This window comes from Carlito syrichta, unplaced genomic scaffold, assembly GCF_000164805.1.
Source record: "Carlito syrichta isolate Samal-C Ts95f unplaced genomic scaffold, Tarsius_syrichta-2.0.1 Scaffold304416, whole genome shotgun sequence".
Classification (NCBI taxonomy): Eukaryota; Metazoa; Chordata; class Mammalia; order Primates; family Tarsiidae; genus Carlito; species Carlito syrichta.
Genome location: NW_007248512.1, coordinates 52,307 through 74,539, shown reverse-complemented (window position 1 = coordinate 74,539; position 22,233 = coordinate 52,307). Strand labels below are relative to the sequence as shown.

The 22,233-nt window shown below is 34.4% G+C and overlaps 1 protein-coding gene across 1 annotated transcript in view; it reads right to left on the bottom strand.

Annotated features, from left to right (window-relative positions):
- LOC103262259 (dystrophin-like) overlaps positions 1-22,233 on the bottom strand; it is a gene marked incomplete at its 5' end in the record, with an annotated part of 166,531 nt that overhangs the window by 108,602 nt on the left and 35,696 nt on the right. The window contains one exon of the mRNA XM_008059882.2: positions 6,147-6,270. Coding sequence (XP_008058073.2) covers positions 6,147-6,270 — 124 coding nt within the window. The remainder of the gene's footprint in view (positions 1-6,146; positions 6,271-22,233) is intronic.

The window sequence follows — 22,233 nt, the reverse complement described above, 5'->3', positions numbered from 1 at the left end:
ACATCTTGATAATGGTAATAAACAATTACCTTAGTAGAAAACAAAGAGTACCATATGCAATCTATGAGTCAAGACTTACCTTCTCTCTTCCTCTTCCATCTCTCTTATTCTCTTCTCCCTCTCTTTTTTATGTATATATGAGAGTATATTGTATATATATTCATTTCTCTTGTTTTTAACACCAAGAGTATCATCTGATTATACTTCATTCATGGTCACCATTTTTTTCTATGCATTTCATCTTCATCATTAATTCAAATGCCTACAGTCCAAATTCAGTCCTCACTACCACACAGAAAGTTCTTTTGTGAAAGTCATCAGTTTTCCTCTTGTCAGGAACAATGTTTCTTATAGCATCAAGTACTGATAACTACAAGTACCTCCTTGAAATCACCTTGTTCATGGAAGCATTTCTGTCCTGGAAGTTATTATCTATCTCTAATCTTTCTTACTCATAAAACTTGCCCAGCTTCTTTGTGTGTGCCTGGTTTTCTATATATCTCTGTTTGTCATATATATGTATGTGTGTACACATACATATATTTTTAATCTTAAAAGTATATATACTGCTTAATATATGATCACGTTTAGAAGCTAATACTTAGGTTCTAGAGAATTTGGTACACATCATTTCAAGTAAAGTATATAGAAGCTAAAAAAGTCATTAGTGAATGATTTCATCAGAAATGTGTCCTTAAATATAAAATATAAGTGCTTATGAAAATTCTTAGAGATCATAAGGAAGCTATGAATTCTAAAATGTGCAACTTAAAATGCAAAATAAAAGGCAATTGAGTTGTGTAATATAATATAAAGAAAAAAGAAATAAAAGTAAAATAATTAAGCAAAGTATACAAGAAAGGGAAGGTCACTACTTCTTCATTAAGTTAATTAAAAACTCTTTACAATCTCACTTCCTCCTTCTTTATTGGCATATCTTAAAAGCCTCCTCCTTTTTGACATCTTATCTAATATTATGAAAGTAAGATATATTTTTGACAGTCCTACCTTGATTTGGGGAGCAATTAATATTCTATTTATTTAATATTTCATAATGATGTTGTACCCTTTGACAGAAAAAGAATTCATTTATTTAAATATTTATTCGGAAGTTGTTATATTGTTCATATTGGTAACAGAGTCTGTGTTAAAATTTGCCTGCAGAGCTGAAAAAAACACTTACTTATGTAGTCTGTATTAGGCACAGGGATACCAAAAACAAAACAAGAAAAAAAATCAATTAATTTCCAGCTTCTGATTTCTAGAAACTAACAATAGAATCAGTGTGACAGTGGCTGTAAATCACCTTGGGTAAGTGAACAGAAATCAGGTCATTGTTGGCTTCATGAGGGCAATATGGTGACACTGACTTTGTCAATGCCTTTCAGTCAAATACCACCAGGAACCTGTAAATTAACAGAGTTAGGTTGATTTGTATGCTGCAACAAGAGAAATGGCACGTAATAGGGAACTTTGAGAGTGTGTCTCTAAGAGGATGTTAGAAAAGCTTATTACAGGATTTAGACTTGTGTTCGGTAATGAGGGGATCAAGGAAGTAGAGCTTTCTTTTGATTGAATGCTGCAAGAAATGGAGGTAATTCTATGATTGAGTGTCTTAAAAATGTTATCTAGATAGGAGAAAAAACTTAGAGAGGCTGAAGCTATAATTAGTAAAGAAGCATAATTTGTCATATTAGTGAAGATGAGGAATATTTGGCCACTTGGGGTGATTTGGACAATGCTATTATTTTTGTCTGTATTCAGATATGGTTACAAAGTAGTCTTTTTAGTCTCGATTCACCATGACCATAGAATGATCTTGTATGATGTTGGCATTCTTAGCAATTGTTCATATTCAACCAGAGAACACCACAGACTAGCTGCAAGTACCAGGGCAACATTTAGCAACTCCAGGGCATAACTGAAGTGCCAAGCCAGCTCGTGGCTATCAGTAGCTACTTTTATCTTTCTCAAATTATTATAAACAGAGACATAACAGGATCATACTTAAGTTTTAATAAGTTCACTTTGGCAGAGGTGATGTGAAAACTTCTAAAGGAATACAACATTAGTAGCAGAGAAGATCAGCTAGGGGATTGTCATCTTAAATAGAAGTAAGCCATAATATTAGCTTTAATCAGGGTTGCGGTGATGGGAATAGAGAAATTTGGACAGTTTCATGAGGTGTTAAGGAAGCAGGATTAATTGAACCTATCAAAGAGTGAACTTGTGAACAATAGAAAAAATCTAGATGACCCACTTAGCTTTTAGGTGTCTGGATTAGGCAGTTTGAAGGGTAAAAGGAAAGAGAAACAATAGAGTGTCTGGAGAAATAATTAGGTTTATTTTAGGCTTTTAGGTAATCATTCCATTAAAGTTGTCTATTAGGCAATTAGATACATAGGTCTGGGATTTATGGAAGAGATATGAGCTAAAGATATATATTGAAGTGGGTGGACATTAGAAAATAGATATTATTTGAATGGGAATAAATGATATCTAGAAAAGAAAAACAAGAGAAGGACTGTGGAGAATATCAATATCAAAGAACAGCTGAGTTGGAACAATTGGCCAACAATGTAAAAAAACTAATCAGTCCATAATGGTATCCATAAGCCAAGTGAGGAAAGAATTTCATGAAGGATAGAGTTTAATAAGCCTCTTCTACAGAGAGGTTGACTATGATAAAGCATGTAAATATTTATATGTGCGTTTATAGGAGAAGATGTTTTTCTCAAAGATGAAAAATCAGTCAGTTTAAAGGCTAATGAGGAAGATACAGAATATGAGAGAGATTGACGATATAGATATGTAGCTGAATGGAAGTAGGTTCCATAGATAGTGATGGTACTGAGAACACACAGTGAGAGATTAGCCTTAACTAGCTAAAGCACAGCCCCTTCAACCAAGGTAGATGGAAATAAACAGACTATGAGCACAAATACACATCATTTGAGAAATATCGTTTTGTCTAAAGTAGGGGGTAATGTCATCTATCATATGCTGTGAATTGTAGAGAAACTTTTAGAAGACCCACAAAAGCTTGAGAAAATTTAATAAAATGGTGAATGATAGATGACCACTAGGCATGAACCACAAGGAAGTAGATCTTTTTACATACGAGAGAACAATATTTTTGGAATTGTCCCTCTAAATTGAGGAAAACAGAAATTCTAAAAAATGGGGTTACAAAATAATGATTAGTCATAGTGGTATTCTTGAGTATAAAAGTAGTTTCTAAGTTTGAATAGAAATAAGTATTATATAGGACAGAAGACTTATCTTGAAAGAAGCATTTTAATGTGCACGGTGGAATAATATGGGAGGGCAGAAAACAGAGGAAGTAAAGCTGAGAAAAGGGAGTACAGAAGAGTATAGAGATAATGACATAAGAAAATATAGAATAAAAGAGGTAACTTTACCATGGATAGCAAACACAAAAAATAGAGATAGGAGAAAAGAATTAACTGATCTGAAGATTTCCACAGGAACTTGGTAAAAAGTTGGTTTGGTATGGGTGTAAGCAAGTGTAGATCCAAGGAAGATGCCAAAGCCTGATGACCACAACAGCTTGGTAGGAAGGCTTTCAAGAGAATTGTGTACAAGCCCCAGATTTTCAAACACCTTATCGTACCACCTAATGGTCAGAGAAGGCTATTTTATTTATTTAATTACTAATTGATACTCCCATGTGCTCACTTCAAGCTAGCTCTGTTAATTCGGCTAAAACTTCTATACCATGGTGACATTAAAAGAATGTGGGAGGGTACATCTAGGTAATGCTCCAGACTGTTTCCTAGAATATTGATTCTCAAACCATTATGTGCATAGGAATCACCTGTGAAACTTGTTCAACTGCAGATTTTTATTCGCTTGTTCTAAGAGGCTATATTTCTGACAAGCTCCCAGATAATGCCAATATTGGTTGTCTAGGGACAACTCTGAGTAGAAATATTCCCTAGAACTCAACTTTTAAGTAAGTGCATTTCGTTTATCATATGGATTAAACGTGTGCTCAATGGAGAAGGAAAAAATTATGCTTTAGTTTTAAAATTTTTTTTTGAAAATACATGAAACTGAACTAATAAATACCTAAGATGTCCTAATTGGCTAAAAATACTTAAAGGGAATGACTAAATGAAGGAATCGAGTGAAAAAAAATTGTTTATATTTAGTCATTTTTAATAGGTGCCTAAAAATGAATTCATATCACCCAAGTTTATGACACAGGTGTCCCATGAGTTCAAAATAACCTGTATAAACTGACAGGTAGAGAAGTAAGAAAATTAATGTATGCCTAAACTGGATATCCATCATCATTACTATATATTTCTCTCAAGAATTTGTAATACATATACATTATATTTTGCCTGAAGGAAATGCCTGGGTAAATCATTTCATGTCCTATTTTAGTATGCAATTAAGAATGATTTTGTTATTTCAGAAAATGAGAGTTCAAGTTGATAAAGGTGATTCATGAGGCATCAAAAAACCACTTATACAATACTGTACATTTTTTAGCACTTTCAGTCTGTCATGCTGACACTATTGATTAAATGCAAATTGCTTCTAGGTAACCATATGATAACAGAAAAATTTTGAATTTATATTCCTGAAATGCTGTAACTCAATTTTCCTGCTTAATCAAAGCTGTTTTAAGGTACAGAAGTAGGTTGTCAAAGACATAACTATATGAATCAGATCAATTAAAAAGTTTTAATTGACTAATAAAATAATCAAGGTGATTCATATTTTTACTGGTTGAACATGTCACATAAACTTTGAAACTTATTTGATTGTAGATTTTTATAATTAATTTTCTACCCATAGAAATTTCCTCAAAAATTCTAGCAAAATATACTTTCAAATAATTATACATTGAAAAGGACATTTTCTCTAATTTTCACTATTTAGTATATATTATCCCACAGTTTACTTTCAAAATTAAAACAATAACAATATAATCACATTACTCATTTCATGAAACTATTCAGTCTAGTATAATGTTGTCGGCAACATATCTTACAAAGCTAATAAGAAAGTTAAAATAACGTTCCTGTGTATAATAACCAGTTAACTCTGAGCTTAAAGAACTGTTGACAAAATTATTTTCCATCCTCAAGCGGCCTAAAAAATAGATTATTTTCTTCCAGGAGATATTTTTTTTGTTCTTGTTCCTCTCTGAACGTTCCAACCCAAAGCAAACATCAGCTCGTTTTTGAGGCAGTATTGTGTTTGTATAATAGATTTTGAAATTCATGAATTGAATGCTGGAAAGATAAAGCAGAGCTAATGTGCACACTTACATGTGACTTTCCAATGGCTAAAATTATTTGACATTTGTAATATTTGTTTCTTTAGCCTGCCCAGTGTAGAGTATTTACTCTGCCTGTTTAGATATTCTCTTACAAACTGTTGCAAATCATATACCAAAAATGGATGTTTTATAATCATTGTAAATGAAAAATCAAAGGCCTGATAATTTCCCTAGAGATAAAGCAGTTCATATTAAATTAATAAAAATTCCCATTGTGAAGGTCACAACTATAATGTCTCAGAAGGGAATAAAAACAGCAAACCATCTGTTTCCACAAGTAAATATTGCGAGAAACCGTACATCTTTAAGCTAAGGCAATACACATATATCTGGAAAATCTAAATCTCTCATAATTTATGACAAGCATCAATAACTATAAAGAATAACTTTTTGATGGTAGTAAGGACATAAACATGGTCCTAAGTATAGTAGCTATAAGGATCTATTGCCATATTCTACTCTATTTCTTTTTACTTCATACTGTTCTGCAAGCTTGCTAAGATCCAGCTTTGAGGTAAGAGAACAATATATGAAGACAAATAAATATGAATTCATGTTATACAATTGTTATTTTACAATTAAATATTATATAAGTTAAAGAAAGTTTATGAAAGACATTCCTGATCAATCACAGCAAAATTCAGAAAACTTTTTTAGGCTAACTTTGATTTTGCCTGCAATCTAAAATATGTATTCAGTATATATATTAAAAAGCATTACATCATAGTGATTTAATTCTATCAACGCTAATAGAATCATAGATAACAAAGCATGGAGTTTACAAGCAGCACAAAATGGGTCTATATATAGAAATGAATGCATAACCTACATTGACTTTTTCTTTAAGATCTGAGAAGTTGCCTTCCTTCCGATAGATCGCAAATTCAGGACTCTGCAACACAGCTTCTGAGCGAGTAATCCAACTGTGAAGTTCAGTTATATCAACATCCAACCTAAGACAGCGAAGAATAAAGATCATTATTTCTTGATTATCTCTCTCTTTTATATGAGAAAGAAATTTATCTACATTTATCATTCTTTTCCAAGCTGAGACTCCTGCCTGATGCCCCTATTAGTATTAATAGCACCATTATTTCACCCATCATGTAGACTCAAATTTGGAGTCAGCTTTGACCTAGAGTCTTATGGTCATGGAGGTCATTTTATTCACCTGAAAGTAGCAGTTACTTCTACATTATCTCCTATAAGCCGTTACCCAGCCTCTGCTTGAAGGTGTGCTTGGTTTGAAAAAATTACCACTTTCCAAGGTGACCCTTTCTTTTTGGAAAGTATTTATAAGAACCTAAAAATTCCTGTTGGTGGTCCCCCATTGAATCACACATCTGATATTCATGGCCACCTGTAGCTTCCAATCATATTGACTCTGGTTTTGGGTATGTGATGCTAAGGCAAATGAAACATTAGTAAGAGTTATGCAAGGAAGGACTGATAAGTGCTTGTACATCAGAGCTTGTCTTTTTAGAACAAAAATCAGAGGAGGAAACTATTATATAAGAAGTTTGGTGATCGTGAGATGACCAAGCTTTCAGAAAGCCTGAACTATCCAGGTGGGGAGGCCACATGGAAAAGCATGAGGCACCATGCCATGTGACCTTGTGACCTATCTAAACACTCACCCAAGAAAGTCAAATGAGTGCTCCAGCTGTCAGCACATAGAACCAAATATGTGTTCCAAAGGGCCCTGCCCACATTACAGATTTGTGAGAAATAGTATACAACTGCTTTTTTAAGCCACTAAGTTTGAGGGTAAGTTGTTATACTGCCATAAATATGTTAATATCTACCCTTTTATTTTCTATTTTTTTTCAGAGATTTTTGGAGCTGCTGAGAATAAACTATTTATTCTGATCAGGTGATTGAGGTCTAGAATAGGTAAGATAGGAAATCAACCTAAGTATCCATTAACAAATGAAAGGATAAAGAAAGGTGGTGTATATACCAATGCAATACTATTCAGCCTTTCAAAAGAAGATCCTTTTATTTGTGACAACATGGATGAACCTGGAGGACATGGTGATAAGTAAAACAAGCCAGGTAGAGAAAGATAAATACCACATGATCTCACTTAAATATGGAATCTAAAAAGTTTGAACTCATAGAAACAAGAGAATGGTGGTCGCCAGGAGCTGGTGCGGTGGAATATACTTGTCAAAAAATTGGCCAAAGAACATAAAATTTCATTTAGGAGGAGTAAGTACAAGAGATCTATTGCACAGCATGGTGCAATTTACTGTATACTTGAAAATTGCTATGAGAGTAGTTCATATTCTCACCACAAAAAAAATAAGTATGTGAGATAATGGACATGTTGATTAGCTTGATTTAACCATCTACAATTAAAACATGTTTACACCATAAATATATAAATTATGATCAATTACAAATAATAACAACATCAAAACAATTATTAAAAATACTTCCCCAAAAGCATAGTGTTTAGAGAAATCATGAATGGGATACAAGGGCAGAAGGATATCTAAATATCACTTGAAATTCAAGACAATATCCTAAATGTGCAGTTTTCTTGAAAAAGAACCCTTAGATTTTATCAACATCAATAAAGGATCTATACAAAGGGGATTTAGAGTTCATCTAATCTAACAGTGTATTAAACAAAACAGAAAAACAAATGAAAGTACCCAGAAAGAATAATTAACTCCTTTAGTTTTCACAGGATATTTTTAGAGTAAAAGAAAAAAAAAACCAAGATTTGAGACAGGAGATAAGATTTGTTAATCACCATGCTATACCTTCATTTTCATTATGACTCTAAAATATTTGAAATCACCTTTTTAAATCCACCAGAAGATATCTGATTGTCAGCCTATCCTACTTTTAGTGACTTCAACATCAGCATTTCACTTTCCTTAAAATTTGGCATCTAAGGAAAACATATCAGTAGTGTGTAGGATAAATGAGGAGAAATAGACGATGATCTTTTAGTTTATAATAGTTTTACCAATGCAGCCTATAACTTTAATCAATGTTATCACGTTAATATTAGACTTTCAATTCACACTAAAGTTCAGTTGAGTTAAATCTATGGAATTTCTTCATATGAGCTATCATCAAACCAGTTCTATCACAGTTTATTAACTATTGCAAATTTAAGAATTACTTTCTTAAACTCAAATTTCAGGACTTTGAATCTGATAAACCAATTTAAATTTTTCACATTTAGTTGGAAGTTATTGTTTTAAAATTAAACTGATATAAAATTTTATAGAACACAAAACCATTACAAAATTATATTCATATTTTGTATTTTTTTTTTTTTTGAGTTGGAGTCTCACTCTGTCACCCGGACTGGAGTGCAGTGGCCGCTCCCGGCCACCGCAGCCTCGACCTGCTGGGCTCCGGCGATCCTTCCGCCTCAGCCTTCCGAGTAGCCGGAATTACAGGCGTGCGCTACCACGCCCGGCTGATTTTTTGATTTATTGTAGAGATGAGGTCTCGCTGCCCAGGCGGGTCTCGAACCCGCGGGCTCAGGCAATCCACTCACATCAGACTCCCAAAGGCATGGGATTACAGGCTGAGCCACCAAGCCCGGCTTCTATATTTTGTATTCTTAAAAAAATCCTGTGGTTACATACTACCAGTCTCCTTGTCCAAAGAAGGAGTAGAAAATTCAGAGAAATTAAATGAATTGGTCTCAGATTTCTAGTACCATGGATCCAGAGCTTAATTCATCTAGTTTATCATGATGCTGCTCACCTCACAAACGGCCAGGCTCATAGCAATAAATATTCACTGAGTTTTTATTTATCAAGTCCACCCAACTAGAAATTAAGGAAACAAGGATCTGAATTCCTCCAAACCCCAAGTCATTAAATGTCAATGATTACTTTAATTTGTGTGAGTATTATAAAGGTTTATGAAATTTTATTATACCATGCATGATTGTTCTTATCTTTCCTAAATTTATTTAATTAACCCTACTCCTTTTATTGTTGAGTTCCTATGTCTTAACTCACAACATTAATTATAGAGTTCTGTTGATTGCTGTAAAATCTTTTCTTTTTTCTCTCCCTTCATTGATGTTAATTCATTAAATCAATACTCTGGACATGCTCATTTAGTTATCCACCCAAACTAGTGAACTATATGACATTTCAATAAACATTTATACATGTTTAACATCATAATGTCTTAAGATATTTTTGTCTTTCCTTTGGCCCAACATAAAAATACCTATGTCTCTCTGCTTGCCGGTACATGGGATGGACTAAGAGTGGTGGAATATTAATACTTTGGGAATGACTCTTACCCAGTGAGAGCATGGAGTTTGTGAATAAATATTCAAGCTCTCTTATCCCTCACTTGGAAAGTCTTGATCCCTACTTTGCTTCTGGCGATCATGTTTCAAATAAACTACTGGCACCTAAATGCTTGATTTCAGATCTACTCTTGGAGCAAACCAAACTGAGGCAGTAATCAATAGCCTCCAATAAAACCCAGCACCTTGCTATCCTTATTTCTTTTTTCAATTTGGGATCTTACTCTCCACAGGAACTACGTAAAACTTTTGTCAAAGCTCTCAAGCTCTAACCCTCTTTCTGCCGCTCTGTTGGCAGATGACCTTGTTCTTTATCTTACAGAGATAGGTACAAATATCAGACTATCTTTCATTTCGTATATACAAACATTCCATCACATCTACATGTCCAGCCACCTTTCTAATTATTTTCTCTTTCATCTGAGTTTCCCTTTGTTAACCTAAAGTCAATCCCACTACCTCCTTTTTGGACTTCATTCTCTTAGTTTTTCTCAGACATCTGATGTGAGTCTATTAATTTTCTATTCTCTGTCTACAATAAACGCAACCCTTCCTCTCAAGTACATTCTTCATATGGAAATTTAAACATACTTTATTGACTCCTATTTTTGTTTAATCTACACTCTTTCCCCCATATTCCTCTCTATATTCTCTTAGCTTTTATAAAAGCAAACATTTTGTAGGAATTGTTTGATTTACTGAATATATTACCCACTTCCTATTAACTCTTTAATTTACTCAATATGGTTTCTTAACAAAAACACTGAGTCAAAAAGTGATCATGTAATTGAAGCCAAAGGAGCATTGCCCTTTCTTGCTATCTACTAACACTTAACACTGTTGACCATATTCTCCCTTTTGAAATTTTCCTTTTTATGCCTTGGTGATGTCACTCTATTCTAATTTGTCATCTATTCCTATGTCCATTGGTTATGTTTTCTTCACAAGTCAATCCCCTCTCATTGTGTACTAGGGTTCAAGATCTAGCTATCAATCATCTTCCATATATTTTTTTATGTGTATATTATTCTTTCTCACCGGCATTCATATCAATGCTCATGACTTGAGCTGCAATCTATTTATCAGTGATTCTTATTATGCATGCATGTATACATATTCAAGCATTTCTTCTGAGTTCCACTGCTACATAACCATCTGCCTCCTATTGAATATCTCCACTTACATGCTGAAAAACCTTCTTCAATATTATATACAAATATTTGTTGTTTGATATTCTTCCCATAACTGATATTCTCTCAGTGTATTATATCTAATTGGCATCACAATCTCTCGTCTTTGAAAATTTCCTCTCTGCTATGGGATGAAAAGCTCACATGTTGAAGCCCAGTTCCTAAAGTGATGTTATTAAGAGATGGGGACTTTGGGAGGTGATATTTCATGAGAACAAATCTCTTATGAATGGAATTAGAGCCCTTAAAAGGTGGAGAGACTAGAGTTTTTCGTTTCCACCAAGTGAGGGCACAGTGAGAGGGCACCATCTGTGAACAAGAAAGTCTGTCTTGACCAGACACAAAATCTGCAGGTGCCTTGGCCTTGAACTTCCCCACCTCCAGAACCAGGAGAAATAAATTTTGGTTGTTTATAAGTTACTCAGTTTATGGGAGTTTGTTATAGTAGACAAAATCAACTAAGATACTCTCTCTTCCTTCCTATACTTAATCTATTGCAGTGTATAATTCATTATACACACATTCTCTATTTTCTGAATATATCTGCTTCTCACCATTTCTACTGTCAGCACCCTCACTGTATTACTATTAATTGTGACCAAGGGTGATGCAATAGCTTTGCCATTGGAATCTAAGCAATCTTTCTGGAACCCTCTAATCTATTTTATGCACTATTGGCAAATTTATCATTTTTTTAACTTTTCATTGATGCACAATAAATATACATAGTTTGGCAGTACATGGGATAATTTAATGCATTTTTATAATTTGTGAAGGTCAAATCAGTGCACCTGGGATATCTATAATTTTAAATATATGTCTTTTATGCTATAATCGTTTTATTTTAATAATTATCTTCCAACTATTTTGAAATACATAAAAGTGAAAACATATCTGGTTATATTACCCTCATTTATAAAATCATTCAATAACTTTCTCATTTCTTAAGATAAAGACCAAAATTTCAATATGGTCCTTATGATCTAGTCTTGACATACTTCTTAACTTTATAATCTACTTTGCCCTTTATTCAAGCACTTCTAGTGTTTCTAAAATGGCCCAAAGCAGTACTTTAGTATTGTTCCTCCTCCAATGGAGTGAAAACTGTCACTGACTTTTATCAACCTGTCCACTTGTAGATTTCTATTTCAAAAACTTGGTTTTTAACATAATCCATTTTGGTCAGTTATATGAAATGTATTAAATTAGTCTGCCCCAACTATACACCAAATATTCTCCGATTCATAAATGTAAAATGTGAATATTCACCAGTCACTGTTAAATTCACCCTTTAGACTTGATCTCTTTAGTTTTACAACCTTTTGATTTATACTATCTCTAGGAAAGATTGCCCATTTCTTCTTATAGGTCTATGAAATTCAAACTTGATTCAAGGTACTAGGCTCGCCTCACAGCTGAGAGAAATCTGCAAAGGTCTATCTTGGAGAAAGCATTCTACTGGGCATACACTGCAATGCTCTCCTTTGCACACTGTTGAGGCTCAGAAAACAGTATCCCCAAGTACAGCACTTTAGCATGCTGAGTACTTTGAACTAAGGAACATTGGAAGATTTCAGAAGCAACCTCAGAATCAAGGTTTCTCTGACCTTCTCCTGCTCCCCGCCCCCCACCCATTGCACCACATTCTTCTTCCCTGAAGTGAGTCACAGTATCCAGAATTTCTCTCCCCAAAGCAGGTCATAGAAACCAGATACCCTCTCCTCCGAAGTCAGGCATAAAAACTAGAATTATAATTGTAACTTTCTCACACATTTCCATGTAGGAGCTGTCCATAAATAAATCCTCTGACCTACCTTTGTTCAATAATAGGTCATAAGATTCTTATTCTAGTGGGATACTGCCTCATAGCCAGGAGGAAGGAATTATATACACACAGGCCCAGAAGAACCCAAACAGACAGGCTTAGATTGGTTTCCCTACTCATTTATTCTAAGTCCAACTACACTAATTTCTTTTTTTTATTATTTTTACAGATTTATGAGATACAAGTGTAGATTTATTACATTTATATCTTATTTAATGGTTTTGTCTGGGCTTTTGGTATACACGTCACTTGAATAGTGAAATAACCAATAGGTAACTTTTAACCTTTACACAATTCCCACCCTCCCAACATTTGTAGTTTCCAATGTCTATTATGCCACTCTATATATCCATATGTACCATTTTTTTCGAATCACATTTCTATGTGGTTATATACTCTTCATCATATCAATGTATAAAAATAAGCAGTTTTCCCTTAGACCTTTGGGCCTCCATTTCTGAAGTTTTCCATGTCACCTAAAATATTTACAGAATAAATATGTTATGCTTTTCTCTTGTTAACCTGACTTTTATAATGGGAATGTCTGCCATGACCTTTATGATTTGGGGGAAAGGGATCGCACATTTTCTGTCCCTACATGTTATAATTATGCTCTAGTGCCACATCCAACCCATTTCAAAGTAAATAAATACATAAAGGATAAACAAAGGCTCCATTTTTTAAAGTCTGGAAGTAAATAACTTTCATTCAAAGAAAACTTATAACACTTTTTGATGCATATCTCTATGAAAAATGTGAAATCGTATATTTCATTTTAAAACAGTCACATCTCACTTGTTTTCACCACAAAGTGTGTGCTAAATGTATACTGTGTGCCAGGCATGGTATTTACTATGTAAATAACAGAGAGGAGAATGCATTAGTCCACATTATCAAGGAGTTTGGTTTAGTGAAGCATTCATTTGACAAAATAAAATGCTTTAGATACAGAACTAGGGCTCAGCTCACACTGGGACTCTTGTAAAGGATAATAAAAAAAAAAACACCTTCTCTATAAATTAGGATTAAATCAGCTTCTAGCCTAGAGGCTTTGCCAAGTATATTGGTTATCTCCACACAATGAAAGCTTTGTGGAATCAACACCATGGTAACTGTCTGCTTGCTGCTCTGTCTGTGAGGATTTTAAGGGAGGCCTGGACAACAGTTGGCACGCAGTTCTAATAATTCAGATCAATTCAGGCAACAGGATGTGAAATTCTATAAAGAGGTCTTTCCTCATTTAATTTTTTTGTTTGTCTGATTTTATAAATATGGAAAAGGATTGAACAAGGTGCTCCAACTTCCCTTTTACACAAGGACCCTATGGTAGTGAATATACCTGTTTTGTGGCTTACAATTTTTTAAAACGATGATTTCAAATTTTGCCAGGGCAGATGTGAGTAGAGTATATTACCTAGGGGGAAAAAATATCTATACATAGGCACATAGATTATTATGTTACATTTTCTTTCTGAAATAGAACAAAGCAAAATTTTAATTAGTTTGTTTTCTTCTCAACTGTTGAAGTTTCTTTCTGTCTTTTCTTTTCCCTCTATCATCATTGTGACATCTTGTTTCCATTTAGGCTTATTGCTTGAAGCATATCTCTGATTTCCTTACTGAAACATTTTCTGTCCCAATGTAATATGTAGCCAGTCAGCCTATATCTGACATTCACCACCATCTTTTACAATTCTGGGAGTTAACCACCAGCTGCTAGCATTGTTTTCTCTCCAATATGCTGCCAGTAAACATCCTCATCGCTTTATGAAGATGAAAGGGTGAAGGGGTTGCAGAGGCAGAGTTTTGAAGTCCGCCTATGCACTCTCACTGAATGCCAATGGCCTACATCCAAAGCTTAGGCTCAGTGGCATTGCCATTGCACAACGAACACATTCTCCTTCTTGGATGCTACTCACACTTTGGCTTCCAAGTAGCAATTGCACATTTATTTTATTCCTTGTCAATTTAGCAGCTATTGCTTCATCGCTTTTGTGATTGGTTCTGTCATTCTCAGGTTTTCAGTGTTACTGAATATTCTTCAGATATCGTTACTGAGATGCATTGCAAATGAACAGAATCCTCTGATTTAAATCTATACTTAGAAAGGTGGGTGCTATCTACTCTTCTTAGTACTTTTCTAGTCATATTTTCTACATACTTCATACTATTTGAGGCTGAGTATTTCATCATCAATTCAAAGTATCATTCAGATGTAAGTCATTACCTTTTTAAAAACCCTCAAGGAAAACATTGAAGAGCTATTTTCAGAATCATATTTAATTTTGGATTCTGTACATATATTCTTTTCATCTTCATAAAATCACTCATTTTTACTAGTTCTGTTTCCCCCACTTTAAAAACTCTCATAAAACTATTGTTCATGAACTTATATATTCTAAGTTGCTCTTAATGGGACTCTACATCCTCAGAATCAACCCACTGATATATTCCTCAGTACTTACTTATCCTACTCTCCTTACATACTTCATTCTGTACTTAACACACTTCTATATGTCCCCACAGACAGATACTATGACTTAAATCCAGTCGAACTTGGCTAAATTTTAAATCCCCTTTATCTAATAATAGAATTATGACTTCTTATTCTTTATTCACAAAATGATATTTTCTCCTTTAATTATTGATGAAAATCCTGCCCTATATTTTTTGACTGTATCTTAAAACTCTTATCTTTGTCATTATTTTTTATTAGCATTAAAGCAACATTTTTTTCTCCTTCACAAATACACTCACCATAAACGTCTATAACTAAAATTTGTAAAGGGTCATTGTACAGGGCAAGAAAGTCTTTGAAGGGTTTTTTTTTTTTTTTTTTTAGAAAAGTGTACTACTAAACTAAAATGGTTTTTCCAAAAGACCTTCCATTTTTTGAATTTTTAAAATATCAAAAGGCATAGGACATATATGTCAAATATTCAGAAGATGCAATTTTTTCTCAAGATTGTATTGTACAAAGAGATTCAATCTCATCTGGTTAAATTTCCCATAAAGATGATACACATTAGGCTAATTATACCTCCTATGGTCAATATTTGGAGATATCTCTGTGTGTATAATTGTTTTCAATAAATTAAATGGCAGAAACATAAAAATCATTCCCAAAAAACTAGAGAAAAATTTGCCATTTAAAAAGTTGTTAATTTTATATTGTCAACAGTAAATCCTTGTATGGTATTTGTGCTATATGATAGCTGTGCTAATTATGTCAGAAGAGCCTCTTGATGGGCACTGATTGTGTTCTGTTAATTTTCTTTAGTGAGTGCCACATGAAGTATTGAACTAAGACGATACATTTATATAAATTTTAATCCAGTCACTTTCTGTTTTTTTTGAGTTGGAGCCTCACTCTGTCGCCCAGACTGGAGTGCAGTGGCCACTCCCAGCCACCGCAGCCTCGACCCGCTGGGCTCTGGCGATCCTTCCGCCTCAGCCTTCCGAGTAGCTGGAACTCCAGGCATGCGCTACCACGCCCGGCTAATTTTTTGATTTATTGTAGTGATGAGGTCTCGATGCACAGGCGGGTCTTAAACCCGCGGGCTCAGGCAATCCACTCACCTCAGCCTCCCAAAGGTACGGGATTACAGGCTGAACCACCCAGCCTGGCTCCAGTCACTTTCAATATACCATTTAGAACTCATCATTCCCAAATGTGTAAACTTTGAAAGTAGAAATTCTCCAAGATCCCAGACATAACCAATTTGATTTGTGAGCTACGTTTGTGAATGACCATTTTACATATTTAAACATCTTGGCATGCGGAATTTCATAAAAAACTTTTCAGCCTCATCGTAAGAAGCCTGAAAGTAAAGTGCTGATGCCTGAGAAATATGTTAACTATTGCAGAGTCCCAGGAATCTAGGGCTTGACTAGGTAATTTATCAAAGCAATTTTTAATGTATATTTTAATTAGCTAGAAAGTAAGTTTTTATATTAATGGAAATATGACTGTAATTTTTTTGTTGGTAATAATATAACCAATATCTTTGAAGGTGAGGTAGGATACTTCAATTTAGCTATTTTTTGTGTGTGTTTGTGTGTGTGTGATGGAGTCTCACTCTGTTGCCCAGACTGCAGTGCAGTGGCCACTCCCGGCCACCGCAGCCTCGACCTGCTGGGCTCTGGCGATCCTTCCGCCTCGGCCTTCCGAGTAGCTGGAATTACAGGCATGCGCTACCACGCCCGGCTGATTTTTTGATTTATTGTAGAGATGAGGTCTCGGCCAAGTTGCCCAGACAGGTCTCGAACCTGCGGGCTCAGGCAATCCACTCACCTCAGTCTCCCAAGGCACTGGATTACAGGCTGAGCCACCGAGCCCGGCAATTTTGCTATAGTTTTAATAATCCTCTTTCTTTTTCAAAGTTTTAGAAAGTGGGAAGACATTTTAATTCACTGTTGCTCTACAGATTGTCTCCTTATCCTGGATTCCCAAACATTTGAAGATGAACTCTAATATATCTTCCAAGACTCAGTTCAAGACGTACTTCTGTGAAGGTTTTCTTGATCAACCTCTCCCTACTTCTCCCCCTTACCTTTCTTCTAGGAAAACTGGTTCCTCTCTGCCTGTTTCCACATGGTATTTGCTTTAAAAATTGAATACATAGAATATGAATTAAATTTGAATAATGAGACTTCAAAAAATCAAATGAAATTCAGTACAAGCCCTATTAGTATTAAAAATATTTCTTAGAACTTTGAGATGTGTTGAGTGTATGATAACTATTATAATTTTGTAATTATAGAATATTATTAAAAGAAAAAATTCTATTCAACCAAGAGAAAAACAAGCCATCATTTAGATAAACAGTCCCCCTCCAAATGAAAATAGTTTGTATATAGTGTGTACATATATACTGTGTGTATGTATGCATTTGTATAGTATAAGTGTGCTTTCCTTAATGGTACTGGGGAAGATAGGGCTATATGATTATATTTTTAATATGCGTGATGTATGTGAGTGTTTGTATGTGTGTATGTTTAAGTGTATGCTAAATGTAAAGTAAATATAGTGCATTGAAAAATATACTGAGCTGAAAATCAGATTCCACATGTTTTAATCCCTGATTTTAATCTTTAATCTGTTTTCTTGAGTACATTATTTAACTTCTCTGATCTTCATCTACATTTTCTTTTAAGTTGGAAATGTTTAAAAGCTCTTATCAAACTAGTCTTGAAGTAAAACATTACAAATGCTTTTTAAAAATTACTGATAAATATGTTTACTTACCTCCCTAAAGATATTTTGACACAAGATACAAAACTGAGGTCAGCTTTGTTTATATTGTAGCTTTGATATTTTAATTACATTAGTCTGTTCATCTAGCAATCAAATTAAATAAAATCTAAGGATGTCATAATTCTCAATTATAATTAAAAGACTATAAACTATTTTCTGTTTTTCTTGAGTTGAGTCTCACTGTCACCCAGGCTGGAATACAGTGGCATGCTAACAGTCACTGCAGCCTTGATTTGATAGGCTCAGGCAACTCTTCTGCCTCAGCCTTCCAAGTAGCTGGAACTACAGGTGTGCACCACCACACCTGGCTAATTTTTAAAATTTAATATAGAGTCGAAGTCTCACCATGCTGCCCAGGCTGGTCTGGAACCCCTGAACTCAGGCAATCCTTTTGACCCCACCTCCCAAAATGCTGGAATTACAGGCATGAGCCACCATGCCCGGCTTGCCTATAAACTATTTTCTTTTCTTTCTTTTGTTTGTTTGTTTTTGATTTGCAGTCTCACTCTGTCACCCAGACCGGAGTGCAGTGGCACGCTCCCGGCCACTGCAGCCTCGACCTGCTGGGCTCCAGCGATCCTTCCGCCTCAGCCTTCCAAGTAGCTGGAACTACCGGTAGACGCTACCACCCCTGGCTAGTTTTTGATTTATTGTAGAGACAAGGTCTCATTAATTTGCCCGGGTGGGTCTCGAACCCGCGGGCTCAGACAATCCACTCGCCTCGGTCTCCCAATGTGCTAGGATTACAGACTGAGCCACTGAGCTCAGCCTAAACTGTTTCCAACAGCTTACACAGCAACTGAAACATTATGAGACTTGATAAAGGACACTGCCTTCAGTTAGTACAACCTGTAACATTAACATTCCTATCAAACACCTATTTTTCCTTATGTTTGTGTGGTCTCAAATGCATTTCTAGTTTTATATGTGTAATTTTGAGCACATCACTCATAAAATAATATGTTTCAGTACAGTAAAATTTAATGATTCCAGATTGCACTGAAATGCTTCTTTAAAAGACACTAAAAAATCAATTTCCGTGTAGTTTACCTTGTCCTAAAATATGCCTATTTAATTTGTGCTTCAAAAGTTGAATTCTAGTCCATACACAACATATGGCCTTTATACTCATATATCTTCTTAATTGTCAATTATAGCATACCAAATTATATGTTTAATAAGTATAAAAATACTGTCTTTAAAAACACATGCCATTAGATACAAACCCAGTGATTTAATACTTTCAAGCTGTTAATGCCAAAATCTCTATGAGTTATGTGGCATTCATAGAAACCTTTACACCCTTAGGATAGTTGATTGCACTGAAGAGAATAAAATTCTCACAAAAATATTGCTTTTCTGCAAGATAGTGAAACTTAACTAAAATATTTTAAGATCTGAGGTAAAAATGACTTTAAAATAAACTTCATACCTTAATTTAGTATCAAATCTTAATAATTCCAAAATACATTGGTAGTATTTATTTCTGAAACATAACATGGCTGAATAGAAGTCACTTTTAAATGTCCTGTTCATAGAACTGTAAGGAAAACAACCTTAAAGTTTAAAAACTTAGAAGACCCCTACATTCAAATATGTCAGAACCAGACATATTAGAAAAATTAGTTGTAAAGTCAAGGAATGTGAAACACATGGACAAAAAATGCATGACTCAGAGGGTTAAAAATAAAATGCTGCTAAGCCACAGATGCCTGAAGCTTATTTTCCATTTTCAATAAATTGAAAGTCCCATTGAAACACAGTTCTGTGAGAGAAAATCAACTTAACACAGGTTAATAGAAATATTATTTTAAGTGATAGATGAAATCTTGTCATAGTAATAAATCTATGATCCTGTGATATAATATACCCAAGTTGAAAATTCTGAGCCATTTATTTTAAAATCAAATTTGAAGTTTATTTAAAATGATAAAACCAAAAAGAAAAGCTGTGTATATCGTTTTGAGAAATAAAGGTGGGTCACTAGAGGGCGCACATTCCCTTTCACAGCTTGTCTGGTCTTCAATTTCGCTTCTCTTTCATTTTCTTATCTACATAACGATAACATGGTGACAAATGGATTTTTCATGGAAAGTTTCTTACACAGAAACATAAAATGTCCAAAGATATAGATAAAATGGTGTACAAAGAACATGTTAGTAAGACACTCTCAGATGCACAGTTAAAATGCCTTCAGTCATTTTGACATGCACATACAAATAACTTTAAGCTATAATTCATAGAATCACTTGAGAAAATATATCCACAGTTTAGGGAGACATTCTTAGTTCAAATAATGGGGTGAAACTTTCTGGACACTCTAACCCAGTAGATTTTTTCCCCCTAGTTCATTAATTTTAACTAAATTTTGAATATTTTATACATATATTGACTTTCATGTACTATTAATCTGCCTGTAATTATATTCCCATATCACATAAAGTTTTTTAAATGGTATGTTTATATTTAATCACATTCAAAGAAGAAAAAAGAAAACTAGCATTTTAAGCATCTTAATCGATGTCACATGCTTTCAAAAAGAAAAATTAGTTCAGCTCTCATAAAATCTTGTATGTTATACATTATAGTTTTTATTTTTATAGATAGATCATGAACAGAAAGTTTTAGAAATTTCATTTAGTTTCAACACACAGTGAAGCATGGAGTCAAGATTCAAGACAGGGTCTGATCCAAAGGTTTATACCACATTACACTTGTTTCCTTTTCTTCTAAGTAAAAGAAAAACTAATTTCTAAAAAATTAGGAAAAGTCAACAATTAAATTACTGTTACTTTTATATAGCATAGTATTTTACTGGTTTTGACTGTGCCATCTTGGATTATATTAGGATTTTCCTGGAGTCTCTAACATGAAAATATTAATTCTAAAAATTTCCATTAATCTAAACCATAATCTTTAGTTGCATACTGTATACCCTAAAGACTTAACAATGAGTTACTTTTCCCATTAAAAAATTTCCATTAATCTAAACTATAATCTTTAGTTGCATACTGTATACCCTAAAGACTTAACAATGAGTTACTTTTCCCAGTTTATTATTACTTTGGAATCTTCCAAAATTTCCTAAATTCCTAAAATTTCTTTTTTTTTTTTTTGAGTTGGAGTCTCACTCTCTCCCAGACTGGAGTGCAGTGGCCGCTCCCAGTCACCGCAGCCTCGACCTGCTGGGCTCCGGCGATCCTTCCGCTTCAGCCTTCCAAGTAGCTGGACTACAGGCGCACGCTACCGCGCCCAGCTAATTTTTGACTTATTGTAGAGATGAGGTCTCACCAAGTTGCCCAGGTGGGTCTCGAACCCACGGGCTCAGGCAATCCACTCACCTTGGCCTCCCAAAGAGCTAGGATTACAAGCTGAGCCACTGAGCCCGGCAATTCCTCAAATTTCTAATTTGATGATGGGTGTGTGGACATCAGAATGGATATAAAGCTCAGATGAAAAAAAGTTGTTTCTTATGACATTATATGATGTTATATAATATGGTGCAGACAACGAATGGTGAGTGCTAGAGTCCTGCACTTGAAAAAGCAGTTTATAAGAGGATGGGAAACAAAATTTCAGGTGAACAGAACACAAAAAAAGGCAGGAGCCGTGATCTTAATGTCAGACAAAATTCCCTTTAAGCTGCAAAAATTAAAAAAGATATGGAAGGTCACTACATTATGATAAAAGGTTCAATCCATCAACAAGAAATATCCATCCTAAACACATATGCACCCAACATAGGCATGCTAACTTTTATGAAGCAGCTTCTAGGTAAACTTAAAAAAGATATTGACTCTAACACTATCATAGCTGGGGACTTAAATACCGAACTCACAAACCTAGACAGATCATCAAGACAAGAAATCAACAAGAAAATCCGGAACCTCAATGTGATGATTGACCAAACGGACTTAATTGATACCTACAGAACACTGCACCAAACAACCATGGAATATACATTCTACTCATTACCACATGGAACCTACTCCAAGATCAACACACCATTGGCCATAAATCAAGCATAAACAAATTTCACAAGATTGAAATCCTGCCATGTACCTTCTCAGATCACAGTGGAATCGAAATGAATATCAACACAAAGTTCCCCCAAAACCTACAAAGACCTGGATACTACACAGCATGATGCTAAGCAACTCCTGGGTCAACATGGAAATTAAAACAGAGATTAAAAGATACCTGGAAACAAATGAAAATTAAGAAACATCTTACCAAAACTTCTGGAATGCCATGAAAGCAACAGTAAAAGGGGAATTCATATCTCTACAAAAACACATGAAGAAAATGGAAAGATCACAAGTTAACAGCCTAGCAAGACACCTAAGG